This window comes from Ostrinia nubilalis, chromosome 6 (assembly GCF_963855985.1).
Source record: "Ostrinia nubilalis chromosome 6, ilOstNubi1.1, whole genome shotgun sequence".
Lineage (NCBI taxonomy): Eukaryota > Metazoa > Arthropoda > Insecta > Lepidoptera > Crambidae > Ostrinia > Ostrinia nubilalis.
The window spans coordinates 16,887,959-16,912,682 of record NC_087093.1 but is presented as its reverse complement, the minus strand read 5'-3'; the positions used below and the strand labels follow the sequence as shown (position 1 = coordinate 16,912,682).

Below are 24,724 nucleotides of genomic sequence, written 5' to 3'. Positions count from 1 at the left end.
TCTTCTAGTCCTAAATTAAGCAAAATTATTACCCAAAATAAAAGGTGATTTGCGAATAATCGCTTGAAACAACTTGTATGATTCTCAACTGAGTGACTTTATTGTTTGAGCAAATTAAATGCATTCTTACCTGTAACGCTGATATGTCTCTCTCCACGCCCGTAGGCGAAACGCAGACCCTCAGACTGGTTGGTAGTGTGTGCAGAGCTTGCCTCAGCGCCAAAATATCGCGCCACTGTGATGACAGCTCGTCCAGAAGCCTTTCGCAGTTTTCAGCGGCGCGCTCGACGACATCGCTGCCCAGTCGTTCAGCCGCTTCACACTCTTCCAGGGTTTGGCGAGCGCGGCGCTGGCTCTTCTGAGATCGCATAATGCCAGTCTGCACTTGCACAATCTTCTCCTTCAGCAACAAGCTGCGCTCAAGCTCTTCAGATATCTGATCCGCCAGTATTCCTGATTGCGTTATTAGAGCACCCACGCGATCGGATTCTGCTGTCGGCAGCAAACTCAGTCTTCCAAGCTCATCCAAAATCCTGTCCACACGTCCGTTCATTACCTGCAGTCTTTCGATGTACAAATTCAATTCGTCTTCGCTCTTGATTACTCCTTTCAGACTGTCCAATGATGATCGCAACTCTCTCAGTTCATCCTCGAGAATGTTAAGCTTCTCACCAGATGATAAGTCGCGATCGGAAATATTCTGGATGGCTGTATTGTGTAGATCACCGATTCTGGTTGCTAAGTCACGCCATCTGTCTTCGATTTTGGAATAGAATTGTCGCTGGCTCATTTCATCAGAAATTGGAAGGATTTCTAATGCTCTTTCAAATTGTGTGCCAGATTCATTCTTCAAATTATTATGAACTTCATGTTGAGCTTTCAACTCCCAGAAACGACGTAAATTGCCTGTTGTATTAATATTTTCCGGAGAAATAAATTCTAATTCTCTGTTTGCTATTTTCATCCAACTTTCGATTCTGTCTATGAGGTGGTCATACGTTAACCAATTTTCTTTAAATGCTGTTAGTCGAGTAAGCCTAGAATCGACGTCATCTTGAAGTGTGAGTAACGTATCTAATGCTCCCGAACATTCGGTTTCTAAGCCTGAGCATACAATCAGATTTTGGAGTCCTTCTGTTATGGACAACAAACGTAACATCTTTGCATAGTGATGAGATACGTCCAAACTAATTGACTGATATAAGTTGATATACTGTTCATGGTCCATGGATGTTACATTAGTGAGGTCAGGTACTCTTTGTTGAGCAACAACGAGCCACTGCTTTTCTTCTTTCATTCCTTGCTCTAGTAATGTCCATCTAGAAGCAGCTAGTGTCATTTGTTGTGCTCTGCTTGCCGCTCTATCGATGATAACAGTTGCTCTATCATGTAGTGAATTATGGAGCGACGCATACTTTGCTCTTGTTTCGCTGTCTAAGTTATCTTCTAAGGATTCAAGAATAGCCCTGCAATGGCTGAGATTGACGAAGAACTTTCTATGCTTTTGTATTTCTTCATGCAAATGATCTAAGTTGGAAACAATGATTTTACCATCTAACAAAGCTTCAGCTACATCAGTAATTTGGCCAAAATCTTGTAGTGTTTGTTCGTATTCTTCTGCCAAAGATGTTAGCTGCAATAACCTATCTCTTTCAGTATTAAGAGCATTGTCAATTTGTTTAGTATCATCATCACAGGCATATAATTTTGGTGGACATTCTCGTTTTGGATTCACGTCTACAAATGAGCGGTATCTTCTGAATAACTTTTGAACCCTGTCAGAATTATCAATATTTTCTAGCTCAATCTGGTCTAATGAGTCAAGTTTATGTTGTGTTGGTGCGTCTGATACGATAACCTTATCAAGACTGGTTTTCACGCGTTCTACAGATTGGCTCAATTTTTCAGTTTCATCCAAAAACTTTTGCCAGTCCTTCTCAACTTCCTTTACTTTCACAGAACTTTCGCTGTTAAGTTTATTAACAGCGTCTACTTGAAGGGTCAAAGTTTCAATTAAAGTGATGATTTCTTCATTAATTTCTGTTACTTCTATAATTTCTTTTAAGCTCTGAACATATTTTTTCAATGCTTGAAGTCTCTCACTTTCTTCAGATTGCCTATTTTCGATATTCGTTTCTTTCTGGATCTTAAGTTGAATTTCTTCCAACCAGATAGATATAGTTTCAATCACTATAATAATACTCCTTTCAGTTCGTCGTGGATCATTGCTATTAACTGCATTCTTGACCTCGTCCAATTCCTTGTTAACAATGAGATCGTACGATTTCTCTACTGACGGTTCATACAATGCCACCACCATTGATTCATCGGCGGTGGTCTTTTGTGGTTCAGTAACTGAGTGTGTGCGTTTTTCAAGGGCGTCCAGTAATCTAGCCTTTTCGGATTTCTGCGACACAATAGTTTTACTTGGAGATGGCGATTTAGATTTTGATCTTTGAACAACGTCAGAGTAAGTTGGCCTTTGTTGAGAAACGCCAAAGTCTTGAGGCATAGTTTGTATAGGGCTGCTCAAATGTGATATGCCTTCATCTATAGATGAAGTGTCTTTGCTGGATATGTCCTCACTTGTGGGTGTAATAGACACCGACATTTCACTGTTAATAGGATCCGATAGACTTTCAGGAGAGTGGACATAAGTCGAATCCGCCTTTCTCTTATGTTTTCGTTTCTTTTGTTTATGCTTCTCACTTAGACTTGGCGTTTCATCGAACTGCCTCTCACTTTCAATTAAATCAGTTGTCGCTTGTGGTATTGAGATCTGTGCTCGTAAATGAACTTCATACGGTTCATCTGTCGAAGTAGAGATGGAATCTTCAGAGAATGTTCTCGGTGATGTTTGTTGAATTGTATCTACAGTAGTGATTTCTCTTCTCTGTAGATCAAGCTGTAGCTCAGATTTTCTTGTTTCAGCCGGTTTAACAGCTTCCTCTTCTACCCTCGGTGTAGTTTGCTGCGTGTTGTCTACGGTTTCAATGTCCAGTTTCGTATGTTCTAATGTAGGCACTAAAATAGACTCTTCTTGAACAGCTCTAGGTGACGTTTGCTGTGTGCTGTCAACACTTGAAATAGTTAGTTTAGTCAGATCTAATGGTGGCACTAATGTTGAATCTTCTTCAACAATCCTCGGAGAAGTCTGCTGTGTGCTGTCAATTGTAACGGTCTTAATTTCAGTCACTTCTATTGTCTTTGGTTCAGGTGATTCATCGGGAATAATCCTAGGTGAAGTTTGTTGGGCGTAGTCAACAGTCTCGATGTCGGGTTTCTTTTCTTCCAAAGTCACTATTGGAGCTGAGTCTTCAGACGGTTCGCGCGGTGATGTTTGTTGAGTGCTGTCTACAGTGATTACTTCTGGTGCTTCCATTTCTAATGATGGCTGTGCACTGACATCTTCAGTGACCCTCGGGGATGTTTGCTGTGAAATTTCTGTAGTTATTATTTCAGGTTTTTCCATATCTCGCTCAATAGTCGAAGGTACTTCAACTGTCTCAACTCTAGGAGATGTCTGCTGACTTGTGTCTATTGTAATAATCTCTTCTTTAGGTTCTTGTTCATCAACTGTTTGTTCTACTTTGGTTTCAAATTCTTCAGATTGGGTGAAAGTACTGACTAAAGGAACTTCTGGAGTTTGAATACTCATTTCTGCCATTTCTTTCTCTTTAACAGGCGTAGTAGATGTTTCTTGATCAGCGATATCTTGTTTCACTGTTTGAATATCCATTTCAGTAGTTTCAATAGTTATTTCCGTACTCTTTTCATCCTTTTCTATTTGAGGTAATGGTGATGTTTGCATTTCCCTAGATTCCGTTTCAATTGAAATCTTTTCAGGGCTTTCTTCTTTACGTTCCTCAAGAGGGGATGAAGTTTGAGAGAATTTTTCTTCGGGGGTAAAGATATCATGAGGGAGAACTTGTGTTGTAGCTTCAGATTGTATGACAGGTTCTGGGCTCTCGACACGACTCGTTTGCATTTCTGAATCGGACATTTGCACCTTTTCAACCACTGTAACTTCTTCAATAGTCTGTGTATGGACATCTTTGTCTTCTATAGGTGTTGTTTGTACCAAAGATTCACTCACTGGCGTTGGAGAAGTCTGCAACACAGTGTCAGTGGTTTCAGGTTTTGCAATTTCAACCGGTTCTTCTACTGTTGTGTCTACAGAAAGTTCCGGCGATGTTTGAACTGAGTATTCTTGAGTAAGTACTTCTTCTACTACAGGTACGGGGTATGTAACAGTGGTGGTCACTTCTTTTTGTAGGGTTTCTGGACTGCTCTGAATACATTCTTCCACTATTTTAACTGTACTGATATCAGATGTCTCGCTCATTGTATGATAAGATTCTTCTCGTGGAGAAGATTCTACTATCTCACTGCCGAGCTTTGGTGTTTCAGGCTTTTGTTCAACTTCGGGCTCTTCAGGTTCTGGTACAGAATCTGATCCAGATAAATGCTTTTTCTTACGTTTTTTATCCTTCTTTTTCCCAACAGTCGGTTCACCAAGCTCTATTGGTGTAGTTATAGTTGTTTGATCTGATTCAGCCGTGCTTTGTTTTGGATACGTCGTGACTTCACTCGGTTGTTGCTTACGTTTTTTATGTTTTTTCTTCTTATCGGTGACAGGTGCTGGTTCTAAAGACATATCTTCTGCTTCATATCCTTGTTCTTCAACAATAGTTTCAGATTCAGCTAATGGTGAATCGATTTCTGTTACAATTTCTTCTACTGACGGCTCCAAAATGTCTTTTGTAGGTTTTGGTGATTCAACTTTAGGCGAGGAAGGTAATTGCACGTAATGGCTTAGTGAAGAACTTTCAGTTTCTGTTAAGCTCTTATCGGCTTCTGTTGGTAATTCAGTTTCAGTTGAGTCACTGCCTGAGCCACGCTTGTGTTTCTTTTTCTTTTTACTTTTCTTGGATTCCTTGATTGATTCCTGGGGAGATTCTGCAGTTGATGGAGCTTGCTCTATAGCTTCAACTGCAACGGGTGCTTCAGGAGTAGGTTCAACAACGGGTTGTTCTTTTTCAATAACTTCTACCACACTTGGTGCCTTGATCTCCTTTCTTATTTTAACCTCACTTGGTAGTATAACTTCAATATCCTTTTTAACCAAAACAGGCTCAGTGGTTTCAAGACTTTCATACGTAACATCAACTTTTACCTTGGGTTGTACTGCTTTTGTAAAGTCGGTTTTAGTGATAGTTGTGCTGATATCAACAGTTTGTTGAGACTCCTGTGGTTCTACTGCAATGATTTCGGTTTCAGTACCTGTCTCAATGTCTCTTTCAGTTACAGTTGTTATTTCAGGCGTAGCTTTAAAAACAGGTTTTGCATCTTCAACTTTTTGTTTTGCACTGGAATCCTCATCGTCTTTTGGAATGCTAATATCGCTTGGTAATATACAGGGTTCTTGAACAGGAACTTCACTTATAGGTTGGTCTTTTTCTAGTATATCTGTTACTTTTGGTTCTGTAAATTCTTTGGTGATTTGAACCTCGCTTGGTAGAATAACTTCAATGTCTTTTTTCACTAAAACTGGTTCTTGAAGCTCAAAACCTTCGTATGTTACGTCTACTTGAACTTTGGGCTCTAACGTTGTCGAAAAGTCTGATTTTATAATGGATGTTGATATGTCAACGGTTTTTTGAGATTCTTGTGGGTCAATTTTCTTCAATTCTGGCTCACTGCCATTTTCTTTAATATCAATTGGTCGCGAGGATTTATAGTCGTGGCCACGCAAGTGTGTGTCATGGCGTTCTGACTCAAGTAACAAATTGATGTCATATTTTCGATCAGGTTGCTGCTCAGGTTGACCTTTTTCTAATACATCTGATGGCATTATATTGACGTTTGGTTGAGATTGAGGCAGTGTGGAAGCCAACAGCTTATCTACACTATCTGAAGAGCTTTGAATTTGTGGCTCATATTGTTGTATGTAAGAAATTTCTGTTATAGCTGGAACGGACGAGACGTCCGTCTCGGTGACAATACTGCCAACTTTAAGCGGTTGCACTTCTACTCCCAATTGAGTTACAGGTTCTTTGGCCGATACTCGTGTAGTGATTTCTGGGGTTTCTTTGATTTCTATTTTAGTTGAAGAACCCTCAATATTTTTTGGCTTTTCTGCTTCTTGTATTTTAATTGTATCTTCATTATCTGGTTTTTGTGGTTCCGATATCACAGTCACTTCCTTAGTCGCTGTTTCTTTTGGTTCATCAAATTGTTCTTTCTTTACACTTTCTTCCAGAAGCAATTTTTGTGTAGTATCAGCTATTTCAGCCTGTTGTGGCAATGTTAAATCCGATTGCAGCAGTGCATGCTCTTCAGTGAGGACAAAAGTGGTTGATGTGGGAATGTCTTCCGTAGGTGAGATTACTGCATCTTTTTTAACATCTTCAGGTTCTTTAACTAATGAAACCACTCCATGTTCTGCGACATCGCTAGGATGTTTATCGAGTGCCTCCTGAACCTGTGTTGTTTCAGAGATAAATGTATCTACAGATTCTGTCTCTTGAGGTTTTGTCATTTTCTCGATTTCTGGTGCACTTGGACTTTGTTCTCGTGGAGATAAAGCAATGTCCGACTTTGTCGGTATCTGGGTTGGTTCACTAACTCTAAGACCAGTACTGTGCAGACTTTCTCTTTCTAAAAATTCTTTTGTAAAATCTTGCACGTCAGAAGATTTTCTCGAATGTGGTTCCAAAGTGAATTCCTTAGCAACCGATATTTCTGTTGTGGTTTCAACGTTTTCTGCAGGTTTGTCTTGCTCCTTTACTTCTTGTTTTGCTGATATTTTTGCAGGCTTTTTAACATCAGGTAGTGATTTTGTTATAAGTTTGTCAGTTTTTTCTGTTAAATCAAGTATTTCAATTTTAGATTTTGTATCATCAGGTGGCTCTCGAGTTTCAACTGATTTAATATCATGTGCTGATTGTAAATCTTTGCTTTCTGATGTTTCAACTGTTGGTAATTCTGACATTGCAACGAAACTAGGTTGTTCAAGTTCAGATATTTCTGTTGTTAATCCATCTTGCGGTTTTGTTACTTTTTCATGTTGGGTCACTACTAAAGAATGATGATCAGGTTGTTCAAATTTAGATATTTCTGCTGTTAATCCATCTTGCGGTTTTGTTACTTTTTCATGTTGGGTTACCACTAAAGAATGATGATCAATTTCACTTCCAAGCAAATTTTTGGTAGCGTCAATAAGTGAACTATCTTTGGGAGATGTAGGTTTAATATCGAATTCTGCACCCAACATAGACTCCGAAACTTTATCCTTAGAAGATGAGACCTGTGGAGTGGTTGATGTCTCCAGTGTTGTGATAACTTCTCCGCTTGGATGAGATTCTTCTGGAATCGTTAAACCAGATGTATCAGAAACGATGTTATGCTCCTGTTGGATATCATCCGGAATTTCGACAATTCCTTCTTTCAAACTTGTTTCTGATTTGTAGATGTCATCTGGCCTTACAATTGCAGGAGATATTTCTTTTATTTCTACCTTTTCAGTAGTAATAGGCTGTTTGCTTATATTAACATCGATTTCAGCTGTCATAGTTGATTCCGGAATATATTCGTCATCAGGCTCTTCTACTACTTGCTCTGTGACGTGTTCCTTGCCATCAATGATCTGAACTTGTCGAATGATCTTAATCCGTTTAGTCCGGACACCTTGAGATTGCACGTTATGAATGACATTGGGTTCTTCTTCAATTATTTCAACATCTTCAGGTTCTTCAATCACTTCTTCTGTGACATGTTCTTTGCCGTCAATTATCTGAATATGTTTGATTATTCGTTTCTTAATTCTGGTAATTTTTCTCGTGATCTTCTGTACCACAGTGGCAGTGTTTGATGTTACTTCTGTGGTACTATATTGCCCTGTGTGTATTCCACTGTACATTGTTTGTGTTTCTTGTGGTGTTTGAGAAACTGATGTAAATGTCTGGGACGTAATTATGGGTCCCTCATGACTTTCTGACATTGATACAATGACTGGTGTGCTTTCTCTACTTACAGATTTGCGGACACTAGTTTCTGACTCCGCCAAATGAGTTCCCATCAAATGATCAGTTTCTTTCTGGATGAATTCTGCCATAAAATCCTTCAAGTTTTGTACATCTGACGGAGCATCATCATACTGGGTTACGACGGGTTTACCAATATCCTTTTGATCGTCATCGTCTGGTTTAGAATCATCTGATTTGTCGTCTTTTGGCGATTTTCTGTCAGTTCTTGAATCAGGTGGCATTAGAGGCGGTTTATCGTCCTTGCCCTGCGAGTCGTCAATTTCTTCAAATTGCACACCACCAATATCTCTTACATTGATAGAAACTCTTGGGATTTGTTCTTCAAATATCTCAACATTGTCAGGTTCTTCTATCACCTCTTCAGTGACGTGTTCTTTACCATCAATTATGACCACACGTCGTATAATACGGCGGCGGGTTTTCACAATTCGTTTGGTAACCTGCTGCACAACAGCAGTCACGCTTGAGGATGATGTCTGTATGTCAGGTCGAATTTCACCTTCAGCAAGCTGAAGAATCTCTTCTGGTTTCATGTCTTTTTGCATTTTTATTACGATATCTGGTTTCGATGTGTACTCTTGGATTGTAACCTCTCCGCCCGGTAAAGTAGAAATAATCTTACCTTCGTGAGTTTGATATTGGATGTGTTGAACACCATCATCGTCTTGTCTAGATGTCGATCCAGTGTCTTGCGTTAAAATCACTTGCGATAACATATCCTGAGTACCTTCGCCAGAGAGTATTTGGGATTGTTGTTGTCGTGTTTGAATGGTTTGCTGTCTTGTTACCAATGTTTTTCGTATTTTCTTTACAATAATTCTCTTGGTGCCATCAGCGTCAACAACAACTTCTGTTGTTGTTTCATCTGGTTCTACCATGACAGTTTCGAATGATTGAGGTAGACTATGGATGATGTTAAGTTGAGAGTCTTTGAGATCGTTATTGTCTTTGTAATTAGCATCAACAAACAAGGATTGTTCGTCCATCTTTTGCTCTCTCATAACTGGCCTACTGGCGATTTCTATAGTTTCATGACCGTCTGAAATGATTTGTCTGACTTGAATACTTTCAAGGACTTCTTTTTCGAGAGATTGGGGCTCACTTGTTTGAACTTCAATTTCCTTTGGTGGTTCGCAAGTAATTGAAACATCGTGGGTTGTAATAGGATCGGGCTGGCAAATGATAGACTTGTCTGCCACCGATGGAGCGTCTGACATAAGACTTTTTCCTGTTTGTGTTTCTATTGTCATCTTAGGTATCTCTTCAATTAATTCAACTTTTGTCTTCTCTTCCGATGGAACTTTTTCAGCAATCGTTTTCACTTTTTCTTTAACTAGTTCACTTTCCCTTGGACTAACAACTTCTTCGGGCATAGAAGTAGAATCAATTGTTCTATCCGTTTGAGAAATGTCATCTTCGGCAATTTCTGGTGCAGATCTGATCAGCACCAGTACATGCCTCAACCTTTCTATCTCTACAATGACTAGATTCTTTGTTTCTTCTAACGCTCTCTGCATCGCATTCAACTTATCTCTCAGAGACTGACTAGATTCATCGTTACTTATCACAGTGATAGATTTCAATATAATCTCATACTCTTCGTATTCTCTGATATATTTCTCATAAACTTCAATATACTTAATTATATCCTCTTCAGTCAAAACATCTGATTGCTTAGTAGATTCTTTTAGCTCGTTATTAATTGATTCAAGCCAATTATCCAACTTAATAATTTTCTCCTTATTTGCTTCAATCTCAATCGCTTGTCGCGCCATTTCTTCTTTGGCGTCCTGAAATATTAAGTAAAAAACATGTTGAGAGTAGATCATTTTTACTTGACGGAGTAAAACAAACATGTAGTAAGTATACATCCAGTATAAGAATAAAAATAAATAAGTTACATTATAAAAATAGAAAAAAAAAATCACTCGAAAATATAAAGAAAGTAATTAAAATCAAACCAAAAAGAAAAAATAATAAGTACCTTTCTTACCTTGATGACGTCAAGTCCCTGACGGGCTTGGACCAATAGTTTGGAGATTCTGGCCTTCATCACGATGAGGTCCTTCAGCAAGACCTGCACCTCCTGCTCTTGCCGGTACTCCATGATCTTCGTCTCCAGGAGCTCGGCCGCTTCCTCACACTTGACTAGAACTGTTATACCCTCCTGGAAAACAAAAGAAAATCATCAATAAATAAAAATCAAATAGCTTATTGTTGGCGTCAAATATTTGTAATCTATGGCCAATAAGTCGCTCGCTGTCCAGTTTCAGTTTAGGTATAACAGATGACAATGCGGGAATGAATGTGAGAGTAGCATTGGCTCATCTCCCTTGCGCGCGTTTACAGCTTATTGCATATTTATTGAAAAATAAATACGGAAATATGTGTAATATAAGTGCCAGTCTTTTTTTAACTTGAAAACATCCATTACCTCACTGTGGGAACTTTTAATGCTAAAAGTGCAAGTATCGAAAATGTTTGAAACACATTGGATGAAAGATTTATTCATCTCATTTCAGTTTCTAATAGACTAATGCCCGTTTTCACAATCAATCCCTAATTTTTAAGTGACCCCTATGACAACAAAATTTCTGTTATTTGTTACCATAGGGTTCACTTAAAAATTGGGGATTGATGGTGAAAACAGGCATAACACTTCTGTACCTAAGCGTCCCAAGTCTCAATAGGTACATCATACACGTAAGTGCACGTACAGGAATGCTAATTTAAGAAATGAGTAATTCCGTTTCAATGATAAAACCTAGTAAATACAACTTTTTATCTCTACCTGTTTGTTATTCGCCCATGACATCATGTTCTGTTATTGTGTACAAATTGTACATAATATGTATTCATATTTATACGAGTTCTCAGAAACGTAATTTATAAACTTGCTAGGACAGTCTATTTGTGTGTTCAGAGGCGAGTCCACATTTGACCCACTTATTTCTCACGGCATTGATGGAGTGGAGCATGTTGGTGTTCTTGGGCTTATTTATGTGGCACATGGGCTTAAATCTAGTAATCCTGCAGACTGAATGCTATTTTAAAATGTTTGTTTAAAAAAAAAAAAAAGATTGGATCAAAATTATATTTTCAACCGATTTAAAAAATAGGAGGTTCTATGTTACATAATACAATACTAGCTTCAAATGCAAATATTGAATTGACACAAAATTAATATTCGGTAGAGTCCAAAAGTTTTGAAAATTATTTTGTTTTCTAGAATAGTCGCATCTCGACTCGAACTAATTTTTTAAATAACTTAAAAAAATACAATTGCCACCTTATGCAAATTTAATTCGATTAGTGATGCGACTTTCATCAAACTGTAATAACTATGAGTCATGCCGGTCGATAAAAATAGGTACCTAAGTAGGTATTTTAGAATAGTGGTGCCGAATAGCATCGTAAAACTGAAAATTACAGCACGTTTTATTACAGACCGCCATAATACCTCAAGTAAAATTAAGAGCAGCTCTTATGCCGTCGACTTAGAAAACAATTTGAATATTGAAGGTCTTTGTTTACTATTATGTGTTCATACTATTATTGCATTCCTTAATATAAATGTGACAAAACTTTTAATTATTAAACAGGAATCTATGCTATGAGACGCAGGATTTATAATATTGTTTAATTAAATAAATTAATATTCAAATTACGTATTGGTATATCGTATGATTTTATAATTATACTGTTTAAAAACTTAAAGATTACCTTTTACAATATGGGTATCCCAAATAATCCACAACTATGTTCAAAACTATGTCAATCACTTGCACTTTTCAAATGTTCAGATGCATCACTAAATATAGAGAATACAATGTAGAGATTGATGTCTATAACACAATAACAAACTACCACTAGTTCGATCGTCACTTGAGTCGTTCGCAGCCTCTGCCCGCCGGTTTCGTATGCTAGTGCCCTACTGAGAGATGCCAAACACTACTTGAGTATTATTAACTCCATTTCGTAACACAATGTGCATAGGTGACATCATGGATGGCCCAAACAAACGATAGTCATGGATAAATTCACTGTCAAGGCCATGTAATTATTTACAGATGTTATACCATCATAAGCTATAAAAGACAAATATTAGCAATGACGTAACTAACTATATTTATGAGTGATGTATGTATAATTCTAGTTTTGTTTACTTGTAATTTTTGAGAACTTGTTCACGAAATATCAGAGGTTCGGAAAAATTTCTGGCTCGCTTGAATTTAAACAACTCGTTCGAATGTATCCAAGAATAGTACGAGAACGCATAACCACGGCTTAAACGGGCGCTCGTCTAAATTTATAATGGAAACTACATTCACGGTAGCGTCAGTAGGACTTGGGATTGTTATTTCCGTGTAAAATGGTGTATTTACAATGGAACTCACCCTGAGACCCTCCTCCATGGCGTGTAGGCTTTCATCGGGCAGATCTGAGAGACGTGTCTGAACATTTCTCACTTCTTCTAGCAGACTTTCAATATCGTTAGACAAGTCATCCTGAGAACACACGCCGAGATTAGTAAACAAAAAAAAAGATGCAACGCGGAACAAGAAGCTTGCAGATGATAAAAAAAATGATTTCAGAAATGTAAATGAATCTAAAGCATTCATGTTCCACGTTGACGATGATGGTTCAAAAAGGGAAAACATTCTGGCAGAACACGCTAGCATTCCAATAAGGACTCTGTTAGCTACACAATGACAACATAAATTCACAAACTTATTAGTTAAAACTTCTGTCTTAGCATGACATGCGCAAAATTACATTGTAGCAGGAATCATTCGATCAAACGTAAAAGGGCTTCTCTGAATAATCATACAACACATTGTAATGGTGCTACGCATTCCTGCAGGTAGATTAGTATTTGGTGGCAGATTCCAAATTCTAAGTTCAACAAAGTAAGGATTAATTTTGAACAGTCTCTGTGATATTTTGCACAATCTGAATTGATTATTATAAATATTTAAAGCAGAAGATTTGAAAGCGGCTTGTGCTGATTCAAATTGAAAGATAACATAAATGAAATCCAAAGTGATCTCATCATTTTGGCAATATTAATAATTAACTTTTTTTAAAAATAAAACCGACTTCAAATGCGTGAACACAAAAAAAAACTAAAAATTAAAAATATTGCGTATAAAAAAGTTCATCCCCAATTTTCCACCCTTGGGGGTGAAATATTTTCTTCAAATTCGCATGAAACCATCCTTTTGATAATACCTATTCAACAAAAAAATAATCGTTCAAATTGATTTATAATCGGCGGAGATATTGCGTATAAAAAAGTTCATCCCCAATTTTCCACCCTTGGGGGTTGTTTTTTCTATTATTAAATTTAAATGGGACCACCCTTGAGGTATTACCTATACGCCGAAAAAAGATTTGTTCAAATCGGTTCATAATTGGCGGAGTTATCGCGTAACAAACATAGAAAAAAAAAAAAACATACGGGTCGAATTGAGAACCTCCTCCTTTTTTGAAGTCGGTTGAAAATGAGTCTGATATGAACAAATTCAATTACAAAGATGTTTTACAAAACTTGCACGTGCTGGCAATGTGCCAAAAAATTAAAATTGAACAATTTATAACACAAAATTATTTTAGTTGAAAACCTAAGTAAATAAAACGAACGATGTTATAAAAACTTTGGTGTGCCAATTTAACTTCCCCTAAAGTAATTTTGCGTAATATTTAATAAGTTAGCTTTGGTAAGTTAAGCGTGTTCAAAAGCTTGTGGCTGAATCCATAAAACATCGATAAGCCAACATCAAGAGCTTACTTTGTTGAACTTATTATTTTTAATAGTTTTATCAATTTGAAACATTGTACTGTTAAACACATTCTTAAAAATGTGTAATGTATTTTGTAAAAAAAATAAAACCAAATACTTTCGTAATGCTTAACATAAAGTATTATGAATGAACAAGGGTCAACTACAGGACCATTATATTTTAACATCAAAATAAAATTTCTAGCTATGAATACAAGGGGCATTTAAAAACATCTTACAATTTTGATGCAGGCACAACTAACCTGAGCAAATAAATTGGAAATCTGAAGTAGTGTAAATAGGTACTGCATTTTCATTGCTAAGCCCAAATAAAATCTAGAAAAAAAGCATCAATATTTTGTCGGTCGTCTCATAGTTACCAATTTTAGCATCCTTGTAACAAAAAAGGGGCTTTAAAAATAATCAAACTTTAAATAAAACAAGAACTTCACAAACATTTATTTTATTGTTACAGTAAATAAAATTCAGACCATTGTAAGACTAGAAACATTGTTGTTGTAATCGAAAAGATCTATCGTTTAAATTAAGATATTGATCTGACTAGATATACGACTAGATTAATAACACACTACATCAATTGATTAATAATAAATCCAAATGCGTAATTCCTACTCCAACATTACATCGCATGCCAAAGATTGGCACTACAAGACGAACGGCAAATTTGGCGTTGCTATACGACACTTCACGATACAGAGTCTTGTAATAAGTGAAATTAAGAATTTAGTAATAATGTCATGCCAAACATAAATTAAGAGTAAAATTGTACAATACGCCTGGCGGTCAGTCACCTTGGCTCTCCTCGGAGGCGCTTCCTCTGCCGCTGGCTCCTGTCGGGGTGGGGGTGGGGTGACTGGTTCTAGAGGTGTGGTGGTTAGTATATCCTCCCGGGTGTCAGGGCCTACTCGCGGCGAGGCCTCGCTCGGTAGACCCGTCAGCGAGTCAGTCGGCGTTTCTAAGCTTAAATAGGAACTATGGTCTTTCCAACTACATATGCCACCGGGCAAGTCCATGGACATGTAGTTGGAATCGAAGGGAGAACTACAAGGGTCTTTTGGTTCTTCTGTTTCAGAGGAATGACCGGAACTGCCTCCTGGGTCTTTATCTTTATCGTTTTCATCTTTGTTTTCTATTTCTGTCCTAACTGGAGATGATTCTTTAGGTTTATTAGCCATTTTAAGGAAATATTGACATTCAGCGTCGTGATAAACGTGTTTTTCAGGCCAGAATGAGTTATCCAAAACAACATTTTCCTCAAAGCTACGTAAATCATCAACTACTGGTTCGGGTTCTGGGCTAGGAATAGATTGTGTTATATTCGCAGAGTCATCAGTTATTGCAGAAGATTTAAGCTCGGCGCCTAACTTTTCCGCGTCATCGACTACGTGTTTGTTGATCCAGAAGTTTTCGGATTTTAAAAATGATTCGTTAGTATTATTCGGTTCAATGTTAGTAGGTGCAGTGTCAAATGATTCCGTTACATCCAAATTATCTAATACATGTGTAGGAGATTGTACTGTATCATCTTTTACGTTTTGCACTTCACTTAATGTGCCAGAGATTTCTGTTATTCCTGTTTCTTTAATTCCTAAAACTTGTCGTATATTTATTATAGGATCAGCTTCACTGAGTATCGAATCAATCATGCTCACACTAATATGTTTAGTGTCCAAATCTTCTTCTATTTGTAATATTTGCTCGTGTTCTATAACTCGGTCATAAGATGAAATGTCTTGAGCAGGTTCTTTTGTTTCAAACGATAATTCATCTTCTGGATCTGGGGATGCAAGTGAAGGTGTTATGCTGTCTAAAACTTCATCAAGTGGGTAGTCTATCGAGCATTGAACATCGGTTAATTCTTTTGGAGTACCATCGCTAATTTGCGAAGAGTCATTTTCAGGTAATAGCATTTCCTCAATTTCTCTTTGTAAATCAGCCATTTTGTTCTCAAGAGACTGTTCTTCTGTTATTTTATTCTCTGATTCGTGTAAGTTTTGGGTAGTTTCAGATGATTGTATTTTTTCTTGAATATCAACAAATTCAGGGACAGTAACCTTATCTTCAGGAATATCACTTTCAGTGACTTTTTCAATATCAGGCATGTCTGTCATTTCTGGTTTTATTATTTCAGTCGTGTTTCCTAATAACTGCTGTTCATCAACAGGAAGAACCTTTGAAAGACTTGATAGATCGTCCAAGTTACTTACATCATCCTTCCAGAACTGCGCTTCTGAGAATAGTCTGTCTTTAATAGGTGTATGCATTGATTCAGGAGTGGAAACAGGTGATTCAAGAGACTTGAATAATATTTTACTTTCTGTTTTTCTTTCAACTTCTGGTTTTGTTGCAATTTCTGGTTTTGTTGCAGTTTCTGGTTTGCTTGCAATTTCTAGTTTTGTGGCAATTTCTGGCTTTGTTTCAATTTCTGGGTTTGTTTCAATTTCTGGTTTTGTTTCAATTTCTTGTTTTGTTTCAATTTCTGGATTTGTTTCAATTTCTTGTTTTATTTCAATTTCTGGTTTTGATTTAAGTTCAATCTCTTCTTTTGTTGGCAAAGTGGAGGACAAAATGTCCGGAGACGCTGTGTCTGCGGGTTTTTCAGTACTTGTGACAAATTTTTTGTCCTTCTTTTTCTTCTTCTTTTTCTCTTCCGATACTTGAGGTTCTTGTACCACGTCAATTTGCTTCACTTTGTCGTCATCGTTGATGATTTTGGTATCTTTTTCTTCTGGTTTTTTATTTTTCTCTGTAGATTTAGATGACCGTTTCTTTTTGTCTTTTTTCTGTGGTTGTTTATCTTCATCTGGTATATCTGGAACTATTTCTGGCACTTTAGGCTTAACTTCTTTTTCTTTTGACTTCGATGCTCGACTTTTTCTTCCTTTCTCTTTCTTTGGTTGTTGTTTCTCAACTTCTGTTGAGGTACCTTGACTGGGTTCCAAATCATCAGGTTTTAGGGTGCTTGTAAGAGCGTCAAATCTATTCTCTGATTTATCACGAGTTTCAGTCACATGCGGCGTTTTGGATGTTGACTGGGATCTGTTATCTCTAGATCTAGATCGAGACCGCCTATGCCTATGTTCCACAGTTATGAAACCATCAGCATCTACTTCAATTTCTGGTCTATGTGGTTCTGGATTTGACTCGTCAACCATTATAACAGGTGGTCGTATTACTGATTGAGTGTCGGGGTGTTTGAAAACCTCTGTTTGTATTCGCTCTGGAGTAGGTCGGCTTGCCGCAACTATCTTGGCCCAAGAGCCTATACCGTGATCCTCTTCTGGAAGTGATATATCTACTTCTTTCACTATTTCTTCTATTTGCTCCTCAAATTCTGGTTCAACTACAGGTGGGTATGACTTTTCTATAGTTTGTTGAATCGTTTCTCTTTCTTCAACAACCAATCCTTCTGCAACAACTTCAGCATAAGACTTTCCATCTTCTGCAGCTTTTAACCAAACATTAACAGGTTCTGTTGTTAATGAACTCGATTCAAGCGGTACTGGAGCTGATTGTTGATCAGGAATTACAGGAATATCCTTCTTGTCGTCTTTCTTTTTCTTCTTTTTGTTGCGTTTGCTTTTTTCAGGAATAGTCTCTTTGACTACCACATCTGAAGTTGGTTCATGGTGTACAATTTCTTCTGACTTGACAACAGTTTCAGGCGATGTCTTTTCCTTCTTGGTTTGTAAGACAGAAGAATACGATGTCTGAGGTGTTGTAGACAAGATTTCAATTATTTCTTTATTTTCCGTTTTCTCAACAGTAGTCACATCTTCAACTTGTGTTTCAGGTGCTATCGTTTGAGACACAGGACTCGTTACAGGTTTTTGGTACATATAAGATGGTGTAAATTCTGGTGCATCAGCCGATAATTTTGAATACAGTATAGTGTTTGAATAAGATGGTTTAAATTCAGGAATGGAATCAATCTCAGGGAGAAGATCATGCAAACTATGTATAGGAGATTTTTCAGGGCGTGAATTATCTGTTAGAGAGATATTAGTATCTACAATGTCAGTAAACTCGTTTATAGTTTCAGAAGGCTCAATAGGCGTGTCCGTACATTGAACCTCAATTGTCTTATTAATTATTGCGGTATCAGGCTTGGGCATGGCAGTCATTGGAATAGATTGATTATCAGTTTTGTGTAATAATTCGCTATGAATGAATTCCGCCGAGATAGTATTAGGCTTTGGAGATTGCTCGTCGAAGACAACCATGATTCCTTCTTGCGACTCTCGAGTTAAAGTTTCTTGTTCTGTGCTTATGAATTCTTGAGTGGATATTTCTTGTACATTTTGTTCTGTTATGTTTATATCTTTATGAGAAACTGTTAAGGGAAGGTTTTCAACCCTACTGTCAGTTATGACTGCGGGCTCAATAATTAATTGTTCTACAATATTGTCGGGTGTTTTTGGTGTTTCCGTTAATTGCGTAGCTTTAGTGTCCGCAATATTTATTTCTTCTCCCGATGGTATTATAACCTCGGATTCTACTTGTGACTCGGGCATAGATTGTTTTACAATGTCTTCTGGTGTTTGTGCTTTTTCTATCACTTCTTTGTCTGGGACATTTATCTCTTTTTCTAACAACTTTATTACCTCCGTTTCTATTTGTGTTAGAGGTGTCAGCTGTTTTTCAATGATTTCTGGTGTTTGTGATCTTTCCGTTACTTCCGTAACTTCTTTGTTTGGAGTCAATATTTCGTCTTTCGTTTGTTCTATTGACTCTGATTGTATTTGTGAAACTGTTAACAGTTGCTCTTCAATATTTTCTGGTGGTATAGGTTGTTCAGTTACTTGCGTATCTTCTCTATCCAAAATGTTTAGCTTCTCCTCTGATTGTTGTACTATCTTGGATTCTTCTTGTAAAGTGGGCGTCAGTCGTTCTTCAACGTTTTCCAGTAACTCTGGTTTTTCTGTTACTTCATCTAGAATACTTATCTCTTCTTCCAATGATTGTATATCTTCCATTTCTACTGGTGAAATGGGCGTAATAGGAACATCCGTGACTAATTCTTCGTTTTTGTCTTCAGAGGTGCCATACACCACGGGTATGGGAGTATTATCAAGGTCATCAACTTCAAATGAATTTTCAATACTAGGCAAAGACGGAGTCTCTAAAGAGAGAGCAGCAGGTGCATCATATTTATCGATTTTGTCAGTTGAGATGGTTTCTTCTAAAGTCGGTTTCTCACAATCACTAGTTTGTGAGATGATACTGTCAGAAGAAACTTCATCAATGTTATGCTCAACAGTTGCATCTGTCATTAACACCCGTGTTTCATCTTCCAAGTTTTCCGTTGTAATTTCCTGAGATATGCACGGTTCGTCGATACTCTTAACTTTCTTTGTCAAGAGTAACGCCAGTTTATTTTCAGCATCTTGTATTTCATTGTAACTGTGACGCATAGGTTCAAACACTTTCTGTTCCGTTAGGTTTGATTCATCAGTCGTTTCAGATTTATCTTCATATTGAATCAAATCTTCCGAAATAACTTTATTATCTTGTTCTATAACCGTTTCTTCTTGCTGTAATATTGCCGTATCATTTGCAGGTTCTTCCTCAGACACAAGGTTTAAGTTTTCAGGTTGAACCTGCGTACGAGCAAATATGATTTCAGCATCTCGTAATTCATTATAATTGTATGAAGGCACTTCATAGATATTTGCTTCTTGCCTGGGTTGAACATTAACGGTCTCAGGAGACTCGTTGACTTCATCTGCCACATGTGCTTCAATTTGATTATCTGTAATTATCTCATTTGTTTCTTGTTCGTCCTGTAAGATGTCGTGCATAACAGGTGAGTTTTCTTTAGAAGAAGTTCTGGTGATAATTGTTGTTTTTGACGTTTCATTTATTTGCTGATTCGCTTGTACTTGTTCTTGTGCTAAAGTCGGAACTTCTCCTTTACTAACGTCTAATTCCAAATTTTCATCTTCTTTTTCCAGTACAGAAATAGAATCATCTTCGACTTGCTTCGTTTCAGCGACTTCTGTCTGAATAATATTTTGCACAGTTAATAAGTTTGCGAATAATTTTTCAGCGTCTACTATCTCATGATAGTTTTGCCGTGGAGTTTCGTGATAAATGACTTTTATATCATGCTCTTTATGTGTTATTATTTTGGTATCAAGAGTTTCATCATCTTTTATTGGTAGTGCACTTACTGGGTGGGTCACAGAAGGCACATCATCTGTAGGTCCCTGACTGAAATCTACTTCATCAATCATTTGTTTTTTCTCATTTTGTATAAATCTGTTACTATCTGTAACGGTTTCACATATTTTTTGTGAAACAGACTGCAAAAGTATTTCTTCTGCTGTAGTTTCTTTCAAAGATTCTTCTAGATTTTTAGTAATCTTTTCACTTTGCAAAACTTCTGAAGATTCTGCGACAGGTAAAAGTTTTTCTGTGTCTTGAAGTTCAGGTTGAGTTACTTTTTGTTCAGGAACACTTTCAATTTGTTCGTCTTTAACTTTAGATTCTTGAGTTTCAATAAGAACAGTTTGAAGTTTTTCCGGTGACAATTCTGTTTTATTGTTCGTATCATTATCTCTTGTTTCAGTTTGAGCTAAAATCTTTTCAGCATCCTTTATTTCATGATAACTGATTCTCAACACTTCTTCCTTTGGAACTCCTTGACCCTGTATGTTTTCTAGTGAAGGCTCTTTTTCAACTTCACTGAGCTGTGTATCCTTCACTACTGGTGCCAGTGTAACATTTTCACTATCACCCAATACTACTTCTTCAGGGTGTGAAGGTTGACTGATTATTTTTTCTTTTATTGTGGTGCCATAAATAAGTTCTGCATCTCGTATTTCGTGATAGCTTGTTTTTTTATTATCATTTTGGTCAGAAATATAGCTCTTGATCTCATCAGTGATAGCTACAGATGGTTTTAGAATATCCTTTTCACTTTCTTCAGGTGAACACTGTTTATTTGGCTCTTTGTCGGTAGTCATGGTTTGATTAGGTTTTATGTTCTCTTTTTCCTTTGTTATAAATTCATGATAACTATAATCCAACTTATTCATATCTAAGTCAAGTGAATAAGTCTTTACTTCTTCTATTAGTTGCTGGTAAGGAATGTCACATGTTTCTTTTGCATTCGTCTTTTTACGATCTTGAACTGATCCAAATATAGCTTCTTCCAAAACGTCTTGCAGATCCTCTGGAGCATTTCTCGTTACCTGTGGTTCTTCTATCAAGTGCTCTTCTGACGGATATTTTTCATCAATTAAATTATCAGTTGAAGAAATCGGTATATTTGTTTCGATTCTTTCAATTTCAATGTTTTCACTCTGTTGCGATTCAAGAACATTTTCTGGTTCATTTGGTTTAGTATTGATTATTTCTGTTGTTTCCTTTTCTTCAATACGAATGTTTTCATAATCATCTTTGGATAGTTCGACATCACTTGGCTGCTTATTTATTCCAGTCAATTCTTCAAATTGTTTTTCAGATGATATAAAGGCTTCACTGACCATTGTTGATGTGATATCAACATTTTCAGAAATATTCACCTTTTCTTCAGTAGTTAGGTCACTAGTTTTTTCCTCAGTAACGTTTGACACGGTATCATCCGTAAGAGAAGGTTCCTCTAATGAATTACTTTTGCTGCTGAAAACCTTGACTGTTCTTATTGGTGGTAGTTTCTTTTCTTCATGCGTAATTAGGTAAATTGTACGCGTTTCAATGTCTTTAGTTATCGGTTCATATCGAGTAACTTCCTCTACGATATTGATTGAACCACGCTTATGATCTTCCGATGAGAAAAATTTGTCATTATTATTTTGTTCACTTGAAGGACTAGATATTGCAGATGAAGTCTCTTGTTTTTTCTCTTGTTGTTTTGAATCTCTTCGTTGATAACTAGTGCTGGTATTAATATCTGCAAAATCTTTTTTGCTGTCCTCAACAATTGTCTCAGCAATTGGAATATCATCCAATTTGATTTTATTTTTATCCATATCCTCATTGGTTTCTTGTAGTATCGTCACTTCAGTAGCAATTTGTTGCGTTTCATAGGTTGTTTCTAAACCTGTTGTGTCGTGTTGTTCAATAGGTTCCATAACTGGTTCAGAAATACCTTCTTCTTCAGCTATCAAAGCATTCCAGTCCATAGTTATCACCTTTTTGGGAATAGCATCGCTAACGATATTACTGACAGTTGATTCTTCTTCCTTACTTTGTGTTTCAGACTGAGCTTTATCGGGCACTTGAACATCTTTTTGAATGGTGGATTCTCCTTTAGCTATTTTGTGCTTGCTATCTTTATGCTTCCCCTTATCTTTCGGTTTTTTCTTAGATGTCTCAGACTGTTCTATTTCACGTAAAGCTCTTTCTACTTCATCGTCAGTAACTTTGGGTTTTTTAGTCTTTTTCTTTTTCTGTACTTTAACTTCATCAATATGTTGCTCTTTGTCTAAATCTTCTAAATCTTTATTTCTTAAGTCCATTGTTCCAGGGATTATACGTTCTGGCGTTTTTGTTTTCTTTTGTGTCTTTGGCACAGGTGTAAATTCTTCCACTTGTTCAACAACGGTAGGTATTTCAAGCACTATTGGTTCAATCGTTTTAATGTCTTCCACCAAAGGAATGTCAACCGTATCTGTTGTTTCGAATAAAACTTGTTCTGGAATTTTGTCAGATTTCTTGACTTTTTTCTTTTTCTTTAGTTTTTCTTCAGTTTGTGGCAATGTGTTTTCAGATTCAGTTAAATTGTGACTTACAATTTTTATTGTGTCTTCTGGTTCTGATTTAGTTGAACCTGAATGTTTTTGTTTGTCTTTATTTTTCTTTTTCTTTAGTGATGAAGATTTATCCTTCTCAACATCGATAATGTCGTGCAATTTATCTTTTGGTAAAGAGGCAGTTTTGTTTTCTTCTCCAAGCACATTATCTTCTTGACCTACATGGTCTTCTTGTTGTGTAATGATAGTATCAGCTGTTGACTCGATATTATCACAAATATTCTTCACAACTTCGTGCGACAAAACAGAAATTAATTGTTCTCCTTCTGTTTCTACTGTTTTATCAGCGCTAGTTTCGTATTTGTCATCTTTGAGATGTTCTTTTGATTGCTCTTCGATGACAGATATGGGTTCAGTGGACAATATGTTTAGCTTGCTGTCAGTCGCTTGTTTAGGCCCTTTTTTCTTCTTTTTCTGAACATCTTTTTGAGTTGTATCTGCTTTGGACGCAAGTGATTTATCGTCTTTAACATTTATGTTAGTAGGCGGAACTTCAATAGCTTCTTTGCCTCTTTTCTTCTTGGTCTTATCGATTTCTTCAATTTCTTTAAGCGCTTTTAGAATTTCATCTTCAGCTGGCTTATTTTTCTTAGATTTACTCTTTTTCTTAGACTTTTTGCGTTCAGAGTCCGCTTCCAAAGCTTCTGATTTCAAATCATCAACTGTTACTATTTCTGTAATTGTTTCAACTACAGTAGCGCTATGTTGAATTTTTTTCGTAACTTCTTTACTAAAAGATTCAACGCTTTCTTTTTCATGTATTTTAGCCGGAATTGAAGTAGGTGTTATTTCAATAGATTGCTCGAATTCAGGAGCATCTTCAAAGTCTTGAACTTCTATAACCTTTTTTGAGGTTTTCTTTTTCTTCAAGGTTTGCACGTCATGTGCCTTGGTTGGTCGCTTTTCAGGCGCACGGCGCTGTCGGGGCATGTCTCTAGAGCGACTGCGTTGGAACGGTTTATCCGGCCGTTCTGGTTTTATTCTAGATGATGAATCTAAACGCTCAATTCTTGGCTCTGGATTTTGAACCGGAGTCTTTTCAACGCATTCTACAATGATTTCTTTGACTAACTCCACTTGTGCAACTTGTGGCTTTGGCAATGACATGACACTGTGGCTTTTAGATTGTTTTCGCAAGCCCAATGCCAGTATCTCTGCGTACGATAAATCTTGTGACCGATATTTCGTCGCAGGGCTAGCAGACCTCTGATCCCTTTCCGGTGGACTTAATTCGACAACAGTTCGTGACGGTGAGTCCCCTACGTCTTGAACTGTTTGCACGTCCAAGTTTACAAATGGCTCATTAAACACTTCAATACCAGGCTTCCCTACGTCATATCCGGGCACTTCATGGCAATCCACGGGGACAACAGAAGACGCATACATTTTCTTGTTGTCCCACACACACGGTTCACTTTCACTGAGGTCGCACACGCGAGTCTCACTATATCCACCGGGCTCGTCGTCCGGTGGGTCACACTGCACGGTAACACTAAAGTCATCACTCGGGCGAGTGTCCACATCCATAAGCAAGTTCCAATCAATTTTTTGTTTCGGTTCGGGTTCTGGGGTCGCTATCTGGGAGCTCGGCTGCCTCTGGGCACTCGGTGGCCTTTGGGAGCTAGGTTGTCTCTGGGCGCTCGGTTGCCTCTGGGCACTGGGTTGCGCCTGGGCGCTGAGTTGCGTCTGTGCACTGGGGTCCCTCTGAGCGCTGTCCGGTCTCTGTGCGCTGGGTTGCCTCTGAGCGCTGGGTTGTCTAGATCCGATCGAGCTGGATCGCGAGCCGCAGCCTCTGACTATCTCGGCGTAGGTGGTGCCGGCCAGCAGCCAGGCGGGGCTGGCGGCGCGCCGGCGCTGCGGCGAGCGCGCGCGGCGGGCGGCGCGGGCGCTGGTGCCGCTCGACACGAGCATGCTCAGAGTTGCCACGCGCTCGTCCGCCGCCGCGCCGCCCGGGGCCGCCATCACGAAGTACGGGTCCAGCTCGTAGATAGCTCGAGTCAGCTCTTCGATACGCCGGGCGATTTCCTGATACGCAAGTACGGACATTCATAATTTACAATAGGGTCAAAGGAGACTGTCAATGACGCGGGCGATCGAAGCGGGATGATGAAAGG

At 37.8% G+C, this 24,724-nt stretch overlaps 1 protein-coding gene across 1 annotated transcript in view; it reads right to left on the bottom strand.

Annotated features, from left to right (window-relative positions):
• Positions 1–24,656, bottom strand: part of LOC135072846 (titin-like) — a 64,473-nt gene extending 39,817 nt beyond the window's left edge. Inside the window, exons 1-4 of the mRNA XM_063966887.1 lie at positions 14,643–24,656; positions 12,446–12,556; positions 10,033–10,215; positions 131–9,838 (exon numbers count right to left, since the gene is read on the bottom strand). Coding sequence (XP_063822957.1) covers positions 131–9,838; positions 10,033–10,215; positions 12,446–12,556; positions 14,643–24,656 — 20,016 coding nt within the window. The remainder of the gene's footprint in view (positions 1–130; positions 9,839–10,032; positions 10,216–12,445; positions 12,557–14,642) is intronic.
• Between the last annotated feature and the right edge of the window lie 68 nt (positions 24,657–24,724).